Source organism: Diceros bicornis, chromosome 28, assembly GCF_020826845.1.
Source record: "Diceros bicornis minor isolate mBicDic1 chromosome 28, mDicBic1.mat.cur, whole genome shotgun sequence".
NCBI classification, from domain to species: Eukaryota; Metazoa; Chordata; class Mammalia; order Perissodactyla; family Rhinocerotidae; genus Diceros; species Diceros bicornis.
In genome coordinates, this window is record NC_080767.1 from 34174589 (window position 1) to 34192764 (window position 18176).

An 18176-nucleotide genomic window follows, 5' to 3' on the forward strand; every position below is an offset into this window, starting at 1 on the left:
CTTGTTACTTTTAAATAACAGATACAAAATAAAATCTATGGAAAATTATAAGAAAAAACAGAAGATATTAGAATTGTCACTGGTTTCAAAGCAGCCAACAATCCAAGGCCTGCTGAAGATATCTGATCTGGCTTTGTTTTACGTGACACTCAGCTAAAACGTTTTCGTCTGAGCTAAGATTGTGGTCTGGTAGTTGAATGAATCAAGAACAAGTTCATCAGAAAACAAAATAGAGATTTCATAGGCCTAAGCTTATGAATAATTTGGGATCTAGTTTTATGGCATGCTCATTAGGGGGAAAAAAATCAAACAACTCAAGTTTCCGTAATAGCTTTTTGTTTCTCAGCGGGTCTGAATAATGTACTATTTACAAAGTAAAAATGATCTGATAACTTTTATTTATCATTACTATGAATATTGTGTGTCTTCCCTGATTGTGAAAATATTATAGGGCTAGATCTTAGTTATGCCTAATTCACGACCATGTGTAGAGCACATTTGAGTAGCCGTAGTCTGAAGCCTCTCTTCAGTCCTGGATGAACAGAGGTTAGTCGTGGCCCGGTGGGGCTTGGGCCTTGAAATGAGGAAGCCAAGAAGCTTCGTTAATGCCCTGTGTTTGCCCCTCATTCTCTCAGGTCAAGCCTTCATTGTGTTACAGTGTTGTTCTGTTAGAGAGGCTACTACTGTACAATCCAGCCACTGCAGATTTCTAATCTGCTTATTTATAATTCAAAAGCTTGCCTATATATTAATGAACCCTTAATGAGCTGTTGAAAATGCCTGAATTACAGTCAGATTATTAAACTCAAACAGCCCCGTAATCATACCATTTGAGTGGGCTTTAGGTACTTTTCACATCTGCAGCTTAGTATTGTGAAGGGTATGCGTTTATTCGGAGAAAGCTTTGTAATAATTTTGACCCGTAATTTATTTATTGCCCTCCGAATGCAGTCGTCTATGCAGATGCTCTCTCCCATTATCTGTGGGGCAGGTGCACAGCATGTTGAAAGACAGCTAATTAGGATTCACTGAAAGATATGCAAAAACTGTGGGCTTATAACAAAGCCAAGTTCATTGTTAAACAATGTTTTACTGTGTTTGTATGATTTGTCTAAATCTTAGGGATACTGAAATGAATGTTGTGGTTATAAGTAGATTACAAATAGGGTTGTTGTTTTTTTTACGTTTATAATGCTATGATAACCAAGGAGCCTAGATGTAAAACTTTATAAATCTCTGTAAATGTTCTAGTATGCATTTTGGATAAAAAACAAGAATGACCATTTTTTAAATTATTATTTTCCTAAGGTACAATATTAAAATATCAAAATCTTTTGATAAAAACACAGTTCAATTCATTCTGGCCCTTGCAAATTTAGGTTCATTAAAATATTTATAGGTGCCCACAGGAGTAGGTGTTATGGTTGGAAGCCATGTGTGACTTTGGCAGGTTAGTAGGCTGAGTAATAGTGAGTGAATAGGTAGGTAAGATGAGGAATAAAATAGTAATTTAAATGTAAAGTAAGAAAATAAACAGAAATATTCAAATTAAAAATAATTTTGGAAACTAGGTATTGCTATATAAAGATCCATGATCATGACTTGGCTTAATAGAGAAAAAAATTTGATTCACTTTTCTTTTTTTTTTTTTTTTAAAAGATTTTATTTATTTATTTTTTCCCCCCAAAGCCCCAGTAGATAGTTGTATGTCATAGCTGCACATCCCTCTAGTTGCTGTATGTGGGACTCGGCCTCAGGATGGACGGAGAAGTGGTGCCTCGGTGCGCGCCCGGGATCCGAACCCGGGCCACCATCATTGGAGCGCGCACACTTAACCACCAAGCCACGGGGCCAGCCCTGATTCACTTTTCCAACTATAGTTATGAAAATGACTTCAGTATTGATAAATAGCCTTCTCAGTGTTACCTAATTTCAAAGTGCTCTAGTACTTTTCATTCAAAGGAGTATGAACTTTTTGTTGGGAAATGGTTTTCTGATTAGAATTGATGCACATAATTTACAAAGTAAATGCAGAAGGATTTCATTAAAATATTTTTCCTGTATTTGAGGCAAACACTGAAGTGTTGATTTACTTATGATTGTAGAAGGAAGATATAGGATTCATCACAAGGGGAAAATGTTATACCAGCTGAAAATACATACTTATGGGCCGGCCCCGTGGCTTAGCGGTTAAGTGCGTGTGCTCCGCTGCTGGCGGCCTGGGTTCAGATCCCGGGCGCGCACCGACACACCGCTTCTCTGGCCATGCTGAGGCTGCGTCCCATATACAGCAACTAGAAAGATGTGCAACTATGACATACAACTATCTACTGGGGCTTTGGGGGAAAAATAAATAAATAAAATTAAAAAAAAATACATACTTATAATTATTTTTATTTGTGTCCACTGCTGTTGAGTTTAAGGGTTGCTTCTTATTGGTATGATGGTGTTGGTTTATATACATATTAGGTATGTATAAAAGTGCCATAGATGGCTAATTAGTTTGTGTCTTTTGCATTTCTTCCTGATGAATTTCTGCCTTCTGTCTCCCTTATAGTCTGTCTGCTTCCTTGTGTATTAGTCATTGAGCATCTTGTTTGCCACATTTGTGCAGAGAAGAGTAATAATTTTGACTATAGATGTTGATCTGCTGTTAAAGAACCTCACCAAATGTCCATAGGAAAAGATCACTATGTATGAGTGGAAGAGGAAAAGTAGAAACCTGGAGGAACCTTGAGGTAGATAAAAAACACATTTCCAGGAGAGGCACCATTATCTGTATAAATACAGAAAAGAAACAACAAACACAAAAATGTGAGCAAAAATTTAGTTTAAAAAGGAGAAACTTAAGGAATTCCCAAACAAATAGTATAAAATGAAACAGAGCCCAAAGTGCAAGATAAGAGGTTGCTCAGTGAGTACTCATTGCATGCCAAATGCCCAAAAAACTTGGTGGGTGAAACTGTCTACACTGTGAGATTTTAACATCTAACAAAGTGAATTAGAAGGAAAGAAAATCACAGATGTTAAATTAAAATCCCAATGTAACTAATATTTGCCAGTTCCAGAACAATATTAGGCAGTTTCTTCTAGATCTAGAAGAAATAGCAAATACATGTTTGTCTATCTTTAATTATCAGCGATGTGCTGATACTGATTTTATCTTATTTAAGAGAATTATCTAACTTTTTGGTTCCCTAAATGAATTTATTGTCTTAGTATATTATAGTTTTCAAACCTCACTTATTTACCTCTGAATAGGCAACAGATATAGTTTTAAATTATTGTGAATTAGTTTTATTACCCAGTTGAAATTATTCTGAAGTATGTGTTTAAATGAAAGTGACAGCTTTACAGTGTTTCGAGGGAGGATATTCAAGTTGTGAGTTTGAGTTAAGACAACCAAGAGTCCTGTCATGCTGTGGGTGTAATTCAGGACATCTAGGAATGAAATCTTTTCCTAAAAGAATTGATGGTAGTTTTAGGTTAGCATATAAAATCACAGAGCTGGTGCTCAGTTGAGTAGTTGGCAGCTTATAGATGTTACTGTCATGTAAGTTACACTAGACAGAGTGTGCGCCACTGTGGATAAACAACAGGCACAGACGCAAAAGGCAGAATCCAAATGTAGACATGCAAGATGCCAACTTCCTTCCCCCCTTCCCCAAAGATGTCTTGTAACTAGTGTAGGGAGCCTGGTTTTAAACAGATTTACAGAGGTTAATTGGGCTGGGATATTTTAGATTATGTTACACATTAATGAAAATGCTGATTTTGAGCTGTCATGACTCCAGTGCTTTTTATACCATGATAATTATTTTAAAACTTTGTCTTCTGTGTTGTTGAAAACGTCTTGGCAGAAAGCCTGTGTGACCTGATTAAACCTTTGAATTGTCAGCTGTGATCTATAGTACTCAGATGAGGTTGCTGACTGGGCATCACTTAGGAAATTCTTGATTTAAAAGCAAATTAGATTGAGACTCCTGTACCCAGCACCGGATTGCCATGTCGATGGTACATTTTTAATACTGTATTTAGTGTCCTGGTTTTATAGTTTGCTGGCAATTGCTTAACAAATTCATTTAATAATATATATTTTTAAAGCATAGCTAATTACCTCATAATGTATGTATTTCTCTTCTCCTTCTGAAATTACATGATGGAAAAGCTCATCTAATTCTGTTTATTTTCTAATTTTTGGATATAGCTTATGAATTAATTATTCTATGGGATTTTAAATTCTGTTCTTCCAATTGTACAGAGAAACAGAATAACCATCTTTTGATGTTTTTTTAAAAAATATCCTTGAAATTATTTTTCTCTTTCCTCAATATCTCAAAATTTTTACCCTCTTCTCATTTTATGCTTAAGTCATCTAAATCTAGGAAGATTGGATGTTTGAATATTCTGAGAAGCCAGGGTTACCTTTTTCAAAGGATCCAATCTAGGATAAATTGAGAGGGGGTGATATTAGAAATTCTAGTATGCATGTAAATGTTATCTTGAAAAGAATTCTCATACTTACTTATGCTTATTGATAAAATGTGAACAATGAAATTCTCAGTGTGAATTGTAGTACACTGATGTTTAAACATTTTCTCAAATAAACAAAATACTCACACTATTTGTCCTGTTTCTCGCTTCTTCTCTCTCTGTTTCTCTCTTTCCTTGAAGGTCTCAGCATCAGAGGAGCCCAGGAGGAGGACCCTCCCGATCCCCAGCTAATGAGACTGGACAATATGCTTTTGGCAGAAGGGGTTTCAGGTCCTGAGAAAGGTGGGGGATCGGCGGCAGCAGCTGCAGCCGCGGCAGCCTCTGGAGGTTCTTCAGATAACTCTATTGAACACTCAGATTACAGAGCCAAATTGACCCAGATCAGACAAATCTATCACACAGAACTGGAGAAATATGAACAGGTCAGCAGCCGCCACTCTCATAGTCCTGCACAAACCCTCTATTGCTCTTCTATTAGACTGCACTAACCAATTCTGAGGGCTGTGAGGGGTAGGTGTTAACACAAAGAGCAAAATAAATAAGGTCAATGCAAAAATCCAAGTGAATTGTTGGATTCATGAAATGAAGCCCCTTCGAGATTTTGGAGGTGAAGCTAAACCTGTTTTATCCCATCTACTTGTTTTAGTTTTATTCATGCCTCACGTTCATATGCCCTTACTACCACACCTGCAGCCATCCTTCCCCTCTAACCTTACCGCTTGATGCTCTTCAAAGCTCTTTATGCACTGGCCTCGTTCATAAGCTATAACAGCTTTTAAAGGGAAGCATTTCATAGTGAGCTCTTCCTTGTATTCTGTGAGCTCTAGAATCCTCCTAGGAATTAATTCTTATGGATTGTGCCAGACTATAGGGGAGGGAGCTAACTTCACAAAGTAAGCAGGTTCTGGGCTGTGTCTCTGAGGAGGAGACCTCCCAGGATAATTATAGGTACCCTGGGGCAGGGAATAGTAGGCATTGTGTGCTAAATTCATGATTAGAAAGGGAATATGGATTAAAAATGCTATTCTCAGCAATTACATTAACCATATTCATTGAATCTAAGATATCTTTGATTTTAAGCTATTATCATTGTTTCATGTACCACCAAGAAAAAATTAACACTGCCCAATTTAACTATAACATGCCTTTGATTGTAAAATGCTTCCAAACATCAGATGTTTGGAGATGTTAAAATGTGGAAAAAAATTAGTAAGTCTTAGATTCAGTGAAATAAGGTAAAATGTTGGTGGTTCATTTTAAACATGTTTTAGTTGTTTCATTTTAAACATGTTTTAGTCGTTACTTTAAGCCTAAAAACCTGCTTAGTTTGAGGGATCCTCCCTGGAAGGTAATAATAAAATTTAAAAAAACCCATTATTATGGAAATATTTAAATGTACCCCAAAATAAAGAGAATATTATTAAATTGAATCCTATGAAATTGCCAAATTTTTAAGCCAAAAATAGTTGTGTTGGAAGTTTTATAGAATTCAACCTAAAATAAGAAACTGCCTAGATACCCATCACCCAGATAAATAATTATCAACATTTTATCTATCTTATTTTGTCTATCCCTCCCCCCACTTTTTTTTTTTCCCTTAGTGGAGTATTTTAAAGCAAGTCTTAGGCATCATATCATTTGATGATGATATATTTCATAAATACTTCACTATGTAATCAAGTACTTCTTAAAGTCCAAACATCTTCAAGTAATGTGGGAGTCCTGGTCAGTTTTAATACTGGTTTTTCTTCTAGGTTCCCTGTATAGTGTCAGTTGTATATGTTATTTTTTTTTGCTTTCTCTAATATTCTGGAAATGGTGGTATTAAGCAAATGCTGGATTCTGTCCCAGAGGTGAGTGTGTTTTGAGGGAGGGTAGAGAGATTTTATATAGCTTTATGTGAAAAGACAATATAGATTAATATTATAAGATGTTGTCTTTTTTCCTGAATAGGACTTTCTGGGTTCTCAAACTGTATCTCTAGTCTCATCTGTAGGAATAATTTTTGGTAGAAGATGTGCAAATAAGAATTTTAGAAAAATTGTCTTGTGTATGTACATGAAAAAAATGGAGCTTTCTGGTTTGACATATGAATAATTGAAAGTAAACAAAGTAAGTCATGGTTGAAAAGGTTGCCCTGAGCATAAACAGTAGAAAATAGTTCTAATTTGCAGTATAATCCTAATTGTATAACTTTATGTTAAATACATCTATACATACTTACTAAATAAATACCACCAGTCACTTTGCATGGAAAGATCTATAAAATGGCCTGAATTCAGGCGAAATGGCTCAAATCTTTTGGCTGAGGAATTCAGGTGGTTCCTTACTGTCTCCTGTTGTGTTTGTTCGCACTAGCCTCCTTATTTTCTCCCTATAGCCCTGTTAGAAGTTGGGTGAAGCTGGCGTCAGTCAGTGTCACCAGGTTTTTTTGTTTTTGTTTTTGCTTTAAAAATAAACACATATACACAAGTTCTCCATAAATTAATCTATAGTATTTTTGTATTAAATATAAAATTGGGAAATACTGAGTTTTAAAATGTAAATATGAATCTTCTTTCTAGATATATCAGTAGCCTAATAAAAACTATTTAAATTTATATTTCCTTTCTCATTTTTAATAACACTTTCAGAAGGAAAAATATAAATATATGAAATTGATGCAGTATTATGGACAAATAAATAGATGGGGTATGATGACTACTTGGCTAATTCAACAGAATTTTAGTTTACAGATTTTCTTCTGTAGGTTCTGTGTTTTGGAAGTAATGTAGCAGCATTTAATTCTCTTGAGTTGTCTTTGAGGCTGGCTTTTATAGCTCTTCTGTCTGTAGTTCCTAAGTTGTTAGGATCTGTGAGTTTTGACATAAGATAGTCAACTTTTCTTTTCAAATTTTTGGGATACAAGGGCTTTATCTGGCTTAGACCTTTCAGGGATATGCTTTGGAGTTACTAGAGGGGCTAAGCAGAATTAAGAGAGGAAGGAGTGGCGTTTCTAAAATAGATAGTATTATAATTTCCATTTTACAGATGAGAAAGTGAGACTCAGGTTAAGTGATTTGTCCAATGTCACACATCTTGTTAGTGTCAGAATCAGGCATTGAAATCAGTTTCTGACAGTATGCCTTTCTTTTTCATTGAATTATGCTGCTACTTATGTGGAATTGAAAAATAATTCAGGTACATTCTGGTTTTCTCTGATTTGCCCATGTTGGATTGCGTTTGGAATGGGATCGGAGTAGAGATGGAGAAAACAACTATTTTAATCACTTTCCAGAAATTTTATTTTTCCTCCTAAAAGTGAACATAGATACCTTGAGTGACGGAAAGCTTGTTAGTAAATAGGAAGAACATATATGTTAAGGCAGAGGCATCATCAGAAAATTGTGTTGTCTTTCACTAAAAGAAAGAAACTACACTGGAATCTTAGAGCTGTTCACTCTGCTGTGTTTTGCAATGAAGCTGTAATGAAAATGTATCTGAAGCCTGTTTAGATTTAGATTGCCGTAAAATTAACAAACACCACCACTGCAGTAAATTAAAGTACCTTATAAACACAGCCACATTTACAAAGCTAAGCAGACTAGAGCTACAGTTTGAGCAAAATTAAATCCAAGCTGCAAGGCTCAGTTTTATGTGTGTGTTTTAGGAATGGTACTGTCTTTAAAATCCTTTCTTTTTTTTTTCTCCAGAAAATGTTCTTTGATCAAATGTCGCCATTACATAGGCTCAGATGTGTGATGATTTTTGATGATATCCTTATAATTTACTTATTTTTTAATTTACTTATAATATTTTTGAAATATTAGCCATAGAATATATATTAGAATAAGGTTCTTGACTATTACTACCACCCAAAAGGAAACAAAACTGTTTTATTTTTCCCTTCTTGATCCTGACACCCAACAGGAATATGATAATTTTCCAAAGCTTGCAGCAACTGTCTTGTAATACTTTGTCTTGGGCGCATTGCCTCCCTCTTTAGCGGAAAGAAAAACCTGGTTGCTTCTTTGTCTTCTTGTTGATTAGCTACAAGTTTTGAAAAATGCTTTTACTGTACCTTTCAAATATGCTTTTATGATTAAAGGCCCAACTATTAGAATAGGTGTATTCCTAATGAACTTGAGCCAAGAGTCCTAGAAAGCCTGTTTTTAAGAATTAAAGGCCTTCTTGGTTCCTCAACCTTTCTGCCAAAGGGAACGGGGCACATCGGTTTTAGCAAATGAAATTTGACTTAGACATTTGTTCTCAGTTTAAAAGGAAGAGATATATCATGCCCTATGCAGCTCTCCCATTTTGCTTATACCAGAAGAAATGCTTGTACACAGGCAATTCACTTCATAATTTACAGCTGCTATAATAGAGATGACATGTTGAAAGCTATCTACTATAATTATATTGAAATACATTTTTGCTGAAGGCAAAAGTGTTGCAAGGGTCCCAACCCTCCTTACACATCTGGGAACCTGCTTTCTGAGTTCACAGATGTCTTTTGAATTCACCTCAAATCAGGTCAAGCATTGGAGCCAAGCATGTACACTGAGTGTGCTCAAGACCACTCAGGTAGCAGGACTTTCAGATTGCAGGGGATTGTCAGGGGAATGGAGAATGAGTGTGGAACCCAAACCACTGTAAAGGCATGGCCTTGTGCTGTTTGAAGATCTCAACAGTATGTGCTTACATTTGCTGGCAAATCTCCTTTGCATGTAAAGGAATTTTATTTTTACCAGGTTAAAAAATGCTGATGTTATTACATTAGAGGTTGTGTAGCCCACAAACTCCTAATCCCATTTTGCCATTTCTTCTTAATAGTTAAGCAGGAAAGACAAAAGGGTACTACCTGATGTAAACTTTAATATTTTATTGTCCCAAGCAAGAGTTTGTCATTTATTGCTCCAAGGGAAGGGTTTTCTTGTCAGCCTTCATGCTGGGTCTTTTCCTTGGCTGGAAGGAGTGTTTGAGCATTCCCCTTTTTCCCTCCAAGTTTCTAGTTTATTGGCTCTATGTACCAAATGTGTCTTTGACCACAAACTTGATTAATAAAGTGAATTATTTTATATTTGAATACTCTTTTTTCAACATCTTTGGAAGCAGTGTTTGTATTTATTCTGGCAATGGGAAGGGAGAACTATGTTAGGTAATCAGAATAGGGATTTGCTTGCAGAATATAACACACACAAAAAATAGGAATTTCATAAAATTGCCATTTTTATTGTCAATAATAACTGCCATTTATTAAGTATTAATTATGTTCTAGACTCTGTGCAAAGAACTTAACATATATTATATGATATAGACCTTCCAAAATCCTCATGAGGGGCCGGCCCTGTGGCTTAGCGGTTAAGTGCGCGCGCTCCGCTACTGGCGGCCTGGGTTCGGATCCCCGGCGCACACCGACGCATTGCTTGTCTGGCCATGCTGAGGCCGCGTCCCACATACAGCAACTAGAATGATGTGCAGCTATGACATACAACTATCTACTGGGGCTTTGGGGAAAAAAACAAGGAGGAGGATTGGCAATAGATGTTAGCTCAGAGCCGGTCTTCCTCAGCAAAAAGAGGAGGATTAGCATGGATGTTAGCTCAGGGCTGATCTTCCTCACAAAAAAAAAAAAAAAACCCTCATGAGATTAGTCCCTAAACTATGTAATTAGATAAGAAGGGTTGAGATACAAAGAGATACTTCATCTTTGCGACTATTCCTTACGCATATTGGTCTTGTTTGAGCTGGCTTAGAAAGAATCTTTAAATGTTGACTTTTATCCTAAAACAAGAAGAATTTGTTGATTTAATAAGCACTCCATAAATACAAAATCTATATTATCAGACTAGAGTTACTTGCAAGGTTATAAATACGTCTAGAAAATGGATGCATGCAAATTTGAGAGGCATCAACTTTTAATAGAGATTTATTCTTTCTTTGAAAAGTGGATTTTAGAATAGGGGATATTATGGTCTCTTGTCTGCAATCAGCTTCTTTAGATGGTTATAAAAGATCAATTCAGTTTTTAGATCTGATCACTGAACCATTATAAAACTTCCTCTAAAATCAGTGCTTGCTCACTGTCTGATTTTACATTTTTACGTTCAATGATGTGAACTGACAGGCAAGAAAGGGGTTGAATCTTGAATTCACAACTGAGAAAAGCATCACCACAAAACAAACAAAACCCTGAAAACTTTAATTTTCACTGTTAACCAAATATGTGTGTATGTTGAGGAGACAGTTTTACTACCCAACAAATTATCATAAAAAATGTTATCTAAAATTCAAATATTTCACCATCTCAATTATTTCTTGGTTTGGATTTTTAAGGAGAAAGGAACAAATGGCAAAGAGAAAGGCTCATAATAAGAAGTGGTTGAAAATACTTTTATCAAATGAAGCTTTCCATGCTTTATGGTCACTTCACTGTCTTATTGCAATCTATGTTTTAAAACACAAACAAAAATGCATCCTAGAGGCTGGCCCTGTAACCTAGTGGTTAAGTTCAGCATGTTCCGCTTTGGTGGCCTGAGTTTGGTTCATGGACGCAGACCTACACCACTCATCAGCGGCCATGCTGTGGTAGCGACCCACACACAAAATAGAGGAAGACTGGCACAGATGTTAGCTCAGGGTGAATCTTCCTCAGCAAAAAAAGAAAAAAAATGCATCCTAGTAGTTTTCAACAGCTGGATTAAAAGTAAAAGAGGTTTCTGCCATTACTCTAAATCAGAAAATTGAAGGAATTCAAACTCTCATTACCTAAATATTCCAGTTAACCAAAGTGTTTCTGCATTTGTATTGTGGACATTGACCAGAAAATTCTTAACTGACAGTTTCACTTGGAAAAATAATAAGGCAATGAAAAATTTCTCCAATGTCTATTTTAATAATATAGTCTTGTAGGTATGATGGAGGATATGATAAATGTTTGAAGTGAGCATCCCACATTATAAACGGCATTGATGCTAGTATGTGGTTGGGTGGCCCTTCAAAACAAATGTGCAATCATTTGATCATTCTTACTGCATTTATGTGTTTAAAAAATGTATACCTTTTAAGGAATAAGAGATGAGGCAGGACTGTGCTCTGCTCTGAAACTGGTACAGATGATGCTGTAAATGAGGCTGTAATTTACTTTCAGTGGTATAAAGGAAAAAAAAATCACTTTGCCTAAAGTGTATGCATCTTTCTTAAGGGTGTACCCAGATTTTAATTATCTAAATGTAAATACTTAACGAATTTTACTTAGAGTAATGAGCTAAAGTGCACACTACATAAATGAGATGTTCTAATTAATCATGTATGAACTACTGGTTTAAAGAAAAGCTATGTGAATTCTGTGAATGTTGGGCTATTGCCAAATTGCTAATCAGCATTTGCATTCATAGATGACTTCACTTAATAAGTTGTGAGACATTCAGCGAATGTTTTAGGAAATTATGAGTTTTTAGATGCAGAAAGTTTTTGCTTTTAACCCTCGTTTTTTTCCCATGACCCTTTGGCTGCTTCTTAGAAACCATAGGCAAACATTCATTTCGGAGAGATTAAAATACAGTCACAGAAAAACTAAGAGAGCTAGCATCTCAGGTATCCTTCACACTGGAGTCCTGAATTATTTATCAAGATATATGCCCCAACATAAATATATGTTACCATAATGTATGAGCTAGGTTTGTAGGAATTAGCAATGTTATATGTGCAAATTAGAAATGCTTCCATACTCCAATACAGCAGTTCTCAAACGTTTTGGTCTTAGGACTTAGACTCTTAAAGATTATTGGGGACCCCCTAAGAGCTTTTGTTTGGGGGTTATATCTATCAATATTTGTTATATTAGAAATTAATATAGAGAAAAATTGAGTATTAATTTAAAAATAATAATAAACCTTAATATGTTAATCTAAATAATACTTTTTGTGTGTGTGTGAGGAAGACCAGCCCTGAGCTAACATCCGATGCCAATCCTCCTCTTTTTGCTGAGGAAGACTGGCCCTGGGCTAACATCCGTGCCCATCTTCCTCCACTTTATATGGGACACTGCCACAGCATGGCTTGACAAGCATGCGTCGGTGCGTGCCCGGGATCTGAACTGGCGGACCCCGGGCCACCGCAGTGGAGCGCGCGCACTTAACTGCTGTGCCATCGGTCCAGCCCTAAATAATACTTCTTTAGAAACCTGTATTTTCCCAAAAAACTCAACATTTAGTGAGAAGAATGGCATTGTTTTTACATTTTTGAAAAACTCTTTAGTGTTGGGCTTAATAGACGTCACCTGGATTCTCATACGTGCCTCTGCAGTCAGCCTGTTGTCATGTGGTTGAAGTATATAAAGAGCATCTGGTCTCACACAAATATGTCATTGGAAAAGGAAGGAGTATATTAATAGCCATTTCAGATAATTGTGGATATTATTCTTTGATATTACACCAAAACTTGACAAGTTGTAGTTTCTTAAAGGTTAGTTATAATGTGGAGTCTGAAACCATATCAGTTAACTTTTTGTACTCTGTTCCTTTAAAATCCATTGGTCTAGTTTGCGCTTTGAATGGATCTTCTGCCTATGCATGTTTTTGTAACATCGTGCCTTTGGATTGATCATTTGGAAAATATTGGTTTACTGAGTTATGTGTATCTTTCAACGTTGATACAATTTCATTGTGATATCAAAATATCATATTTATTAATATCAACACCAAACTAATCAGAAAGTCTGCTGGGAAACTGTCAAGCTCATGGTGGTGGATGCAAGTTTTCCAAAATTATAATTTTCACTTGAAAATTCAAGTTTCATCACTGGCACAACTGCTGTCAGCTGTTTTCCTTGACTGACAGGCTCACTTGGTTCATTTTTGAGAAAACATCTGCCAGATACCCAAGTCTGAATCATCATAATTTTTCAATTTTGCTTTCAAATAAAAATGGTGTTCCATGAAAAAAAGCAGCTTCAGCTCACAGCTTAATCACCAAGTTGCTTTTTCTTGTGGCAACCATCTTTCGATATGCAGTAGAAGTGCTTTTTGTGTGCTTCTCATTTTGTCACATGGAATATTAAAGGTTGAGATGTAATAAAATGAACAATTTCTCTTGCTTCGTCAGGGACATTCCTACGTGAAACTGTCTTTTTTGGTGTGTGTGTGCGAATGCATGGTGGTGAAGAATAAAAAAGAAACATAAAGATTCCTTAGTGTACTGTTTCCCCAAGAGCTTTTCAGACTTAGCACGTTAATCCACACGATGCTGTAGAGCTTTGCTGTCCAATACGGACGCCACGAGTCACAGGTAGCTCCTGAGCACTTGAAATCTAGCTAGTCTGCATTGAGATGTGCTGTAAATGGAAAATACATCCTGGATTTCCAAGTGTATGAAAAGAAGAATGTAACATACTTCATTAACAGTTTTTTTTAAATATTATGTGATGAAATGTTAATTTTTTTATATATTGAGTTAAATAAAACATATTGTTAAAATTAATTTCACCTAATTCTTTTTATTTTTTTAATGTGGCTGCTAGAGAATTTGAAAATTTCACGTGTGGCTCGCAATATATTTCTTTTGGGCAGCACTGCTCTAGAGAAAAGAGGTTTTATGACCAAGTTTATTTGGGGAAAGTTGGATACACCATTCCCCTTTAAAGATTTATCATGCATATTGACAGAAGTGCTGAGGAATCCTGCAAAAAAAAAAAAAAATCTTTTAAAATTTTGGTTAACTCAGCATTTCCCAAAGATACTGTATTAACATTCTCTGGAATTTAGCTATAGAAGCATAGCGCTTGCTGATCTCAGTTTGGGAAAACAGTTCTAGTTTACTTTTCTTTATTTTACATTAGGAAACAGGGCTAGAGTTTGTCAAATTAAATAATTTTGAAATTATGTGAACATCTCTTTAGGGAAAGTGCCAGAAAAAATATATATACATATATTTCTTGGCAGAGTGACCACTTATTTTCAGCTTGGCACAAGATAGTTTAAGTTGATAATGTAGTGGGGAAAATCGCAAATTTACTTTTCTTTATTTTGGTTTCCTTAAAGAACTTTCCTAGAAAGAACTTCAGGTTTTAGAGCTGTCAAGTTCCTTACCTAGGACAATAATTCTTAGCCTTTTTTATTTTTAGACTGGCTAAGAATCTGAAAAGAAAATAAAAACTCTAGATTGTCCCCTTAGGAAATACACATGTGCACACAACTTGTATAAGATTTCAGGGAGTCATAGACATTCTAAACCTATCCATGGACTGCAGGTTAAGAATTCTTCACTTATAGTTCAGGGATAATGTATTTATAGGTGTTAATGAACATTACTCTTGAATTGTAATACAAAAACCCACCAATCAATAGATGTTTATTGGATGCCTTGTATTGCACAATCTTATACTCTGAAGAATTTCATAAGTATTACATAGGGTCGCTACTCACAAGGAATTTTAAATTTCTTAAGACTTAAAACATATAAAAAAAACTTTGGTAAACTAAACTCATTTTACCTCACTTTAGAAATATTTATAGAAAAGCTAGGTAAAAGCTTAAAGTAACTGAAACACCCAGTGTACTTGAAAGGTTAGTTCTCTAATGAGCAGTTAGAAGAACTATCATGTGCTGTATGTGAGCAGTGTTCAGGATATCTTTAGGGAAGTGGACGTTATTATAGCTTCAAAATGTGTCTTGCCGTGATCAATGATGGTTCTGTCTGCCTGCCCTACCAGGGGCATCCATGCAGTAACACGCAGAATCTCCCATCTTGCCTTTTTAACGAAAATGCCAGAACATGTTCTTTTTATTCAGGGGTGTAGACTGATGCTTTATTTACCAAGACAGTGCTGGATTTCCAGTTACGTGGTTTTGTAGATCTAGAAGAATATAGGTGAACTGAAAGAGAACAGGGGCTGAGGACTGTGAACTAAAAAGTTTGAGACCCAAATCTGATCCTTATTTTCCTGCTGCCCCTCCCCTGAAGAGTCAGCTGCTGTCCCCATCTTCCAGATGTGGCTCATATTCACTAATAGGGCCCACACCACAGCTAGATTATACTAGGACCTTGGCATGCTTGGCATCCAAGGCCCTTCTCATGCTAACACAAACCTGAATCTCCTCTTCACCTCTACATATTCTCTCTATTCCTCCGAACTTGCTACATACCATTATTTCCAGGGTTTTTCTTGTGCCTGGAATTCCTCCTGACTTCCATCTTTATCCATCTTTCAAAAATCCTGCCTATTCTTTAGAGCCCAAATGTCCCTTCTTCCAGGAAGCCTTGTGTGATCTTTGCCTCCAGATGAAACTACTGCCTTCTGGGAACTTAGGAAGCACTTATTCATATTTTCTTGTGACTCTTTGCCTTGTTTGAGATTTAGTTTTTTATGTGTTTTATCGCACTGAAGGCCAGGTCCACATCTTGCTCATTTCTCTGTCCCATAATAGCACTTGGAAGACTTTGAACTTCGTAGTCCTTCGGTAAACATTTGTTGAATAAATGTAAAACCCCAGAGAAAATGAGGTGCTTAGTATTAAAAATTAACGTACATTTATACTTATATATAGGAGTTGGTAGAGAGCATCCTTCAATGGGAAAACCTTATTTTGGAACTGGGACAAGGGTGGGTGGGAAGGGCAATTGAGTGCTATGTCTCCCTTGCATGTCTGGCCATCCTTAGTTTCAGAATTCTTGCTGCCCCATCTAACTACCACTGCCATTTCACAAGTGTCTTAGTTTTCATTTTACCCTGTCCACACTGCAGAATGCCATTGGCAATTGCAAATGAGGTGGAAATTCAGATGAGTTAATGTCTGGGTGTGATAATATAAAATACCACATTCCTAAGGAGTGATTTTTTTCCCCCTTACAGGCATGTAATGAATTCACCACACATGTGATGAACCTTCTCCGAGAGCAGAGTAGAACACGTCCCATTTCCCCAAAAGAGATTGAAAGAATGGTGGGCATCATCCATCGAAAATTTAGTTCCATTCAGATGCAGCTCAAACAAAGCACTTGTGAAGCAGTTATGATTTTAAGATCAAGGTTCCTTGATGCCAGGTATGTGAGGCCACAAATCTATTGCATGGCTTTTTTTTTTCCTTTTCACTCCTTGTATATTATTTTCTGTAAAATTGGCCCAGTTGGTCTTAGATTCGTTTTTAATCTAGCTATGAGAGCTCTTCTCTACAATGCACAGGTAATTCACCTCATGGTGCCTGCTGTCAAGCCTCTTCTTGTCTGGGAGTGGTAGTGCTATTAGCTGCCAATTTGGTGACTCAGGAAATGGATTAGTGCTGCTACTAATGACTTGGGAATATGTAGTCCTTCAACTCTGATGCTAAAAAGTGTTTTTAAGGATAACTTTATAAAGATAACTTTCAGTATGTGACTCTGTTTTAACAAAAGTTTGTTTTCTAAGAATTTCTTGATGTTACATTGCTTGTGCACATTATAAGAAAATACTTGGAGATACTCCTAAAAAGGAAGTGGTATTTTAGTTAAAGCAGTTACCACAAAACCCCAAACTCTGTTTTTCCAAGTCAAGTAAGAAAGCTTATCAGTTTCTCCTGTAAGGATGAAAATTTCCCTTTTATCTGAAGCTTTCACCAAGTTTCCTAGGAGTTAGGTAATAAATTGCACATGGTGTGTTTGACCTACTGGGTGACACAACAGAAGAATTGTCAAGTTCCTCCTCTATGCTGCCTCTGCAGGAATGCCTCTTGGGCACTGCTAAAGGTTGGGATCAATCTTCAGCTTTCAAAGGGAGTTTCTATTTTGTTTTGCTTTTTCTCCCTTGGAACCTGACAGAGGTGATCATTACCATCCAAATTTTACAATGTGGGAGAAAGTAACTAAGGTAGCTTCTCAACTGGAAAACAAGGTGTATGGAATGGTCATCACGCCAAAGCTCTTCTTAGAGCCAAATAAAGAAACATGCCACCTGGGGCCAGCCTGGTGGCACAGCGGTTAAGTGCCCGTGCTCCGCTTCGGTGGCCTGGGTTTGCAGGTTCGGATCCCGGGCGCGCACCGACGCACTGTTTGTCAAGCCATGCTGTGGCGGTGTCCCATATAAAGTAGAGGAAGATGGGCACAGATGTTAGCCCAGGACCAATCTTCCTCAGCAAAAAGAGGAGGATTGGCATCGGATGTTAGCTCAGGGCCGATCTTCCTCACAAAAAAAAAAACAAAAGAAAAGGAAATGTGCCACCTAATTATACTACCCTTCTCCTAGTGAAGCAAAGTGATGGGTTACCTTTGGTTCCTTCTTCCTCCACGCTGAATTAGTCACTAGGACTGGCCAGTGCTTCATTTTCAACATGTCTCTTACTCTCCTTCTTACTTGCACTGCTCAGTTCATGTTCATCCTTTTGTACCTGGACTAGCATGGTACCCTCCTGCTAGTCTCCCTGTCTCCAGTCTTACTCCCCTCCCTCCCATCCTCCATATCCCTTTTCTGTTTCTATAGCATCACTGTGATGCCTTAATTGCTTTGCTTAAAAACCAAAGTAGCTTTGCAGTGCTGAATAACTCACATCAACACTCTAACTTGGCATTTAAGGCCTTAAATGACCTGGCCCTGCCTGCATTACTATTCTGTTGTTAAGATTTTTTTAAATTTTATTTATTTCCTATTTTAAAAATACCAAGCTCACTATGGAAAATTTGGAAAAAATATAGAATAGAAAGGCAAGGAATAAAAGACAACCACATTTTTACTA

At 36.6% G+C, this 18176-nt stretch overlaps 1 protein-coding gene across 3 annotated transcripts in view; it reads left to right on the plus strand.

Annotated features, from left to right (window-relative positions):
• PBX3 (PBX homeobox 3) overlaps positions 1 to 18176 on the plus strand; it is a 209811-nt gene that overhangs the window by 152204 nt on the left and 39431 nt on the right. For all 3 annotated transcript variants that reach the window (XM_058524054.1, XM_058524056.1, XM_058524055.1), the window contains exons 3-4: positions 4675 to 4916; positions 16325 to 16515. In XM_058524054.1, the coding sequence (XP_058380037.1) occupies positions 4675 to 4916; positions 16325 to 16515 (433 nt within the window). The remainder of the gene's footprint in view (positions 1 to 4674; positions 4917 to 16324; positions 16516 to 18176) is intronic.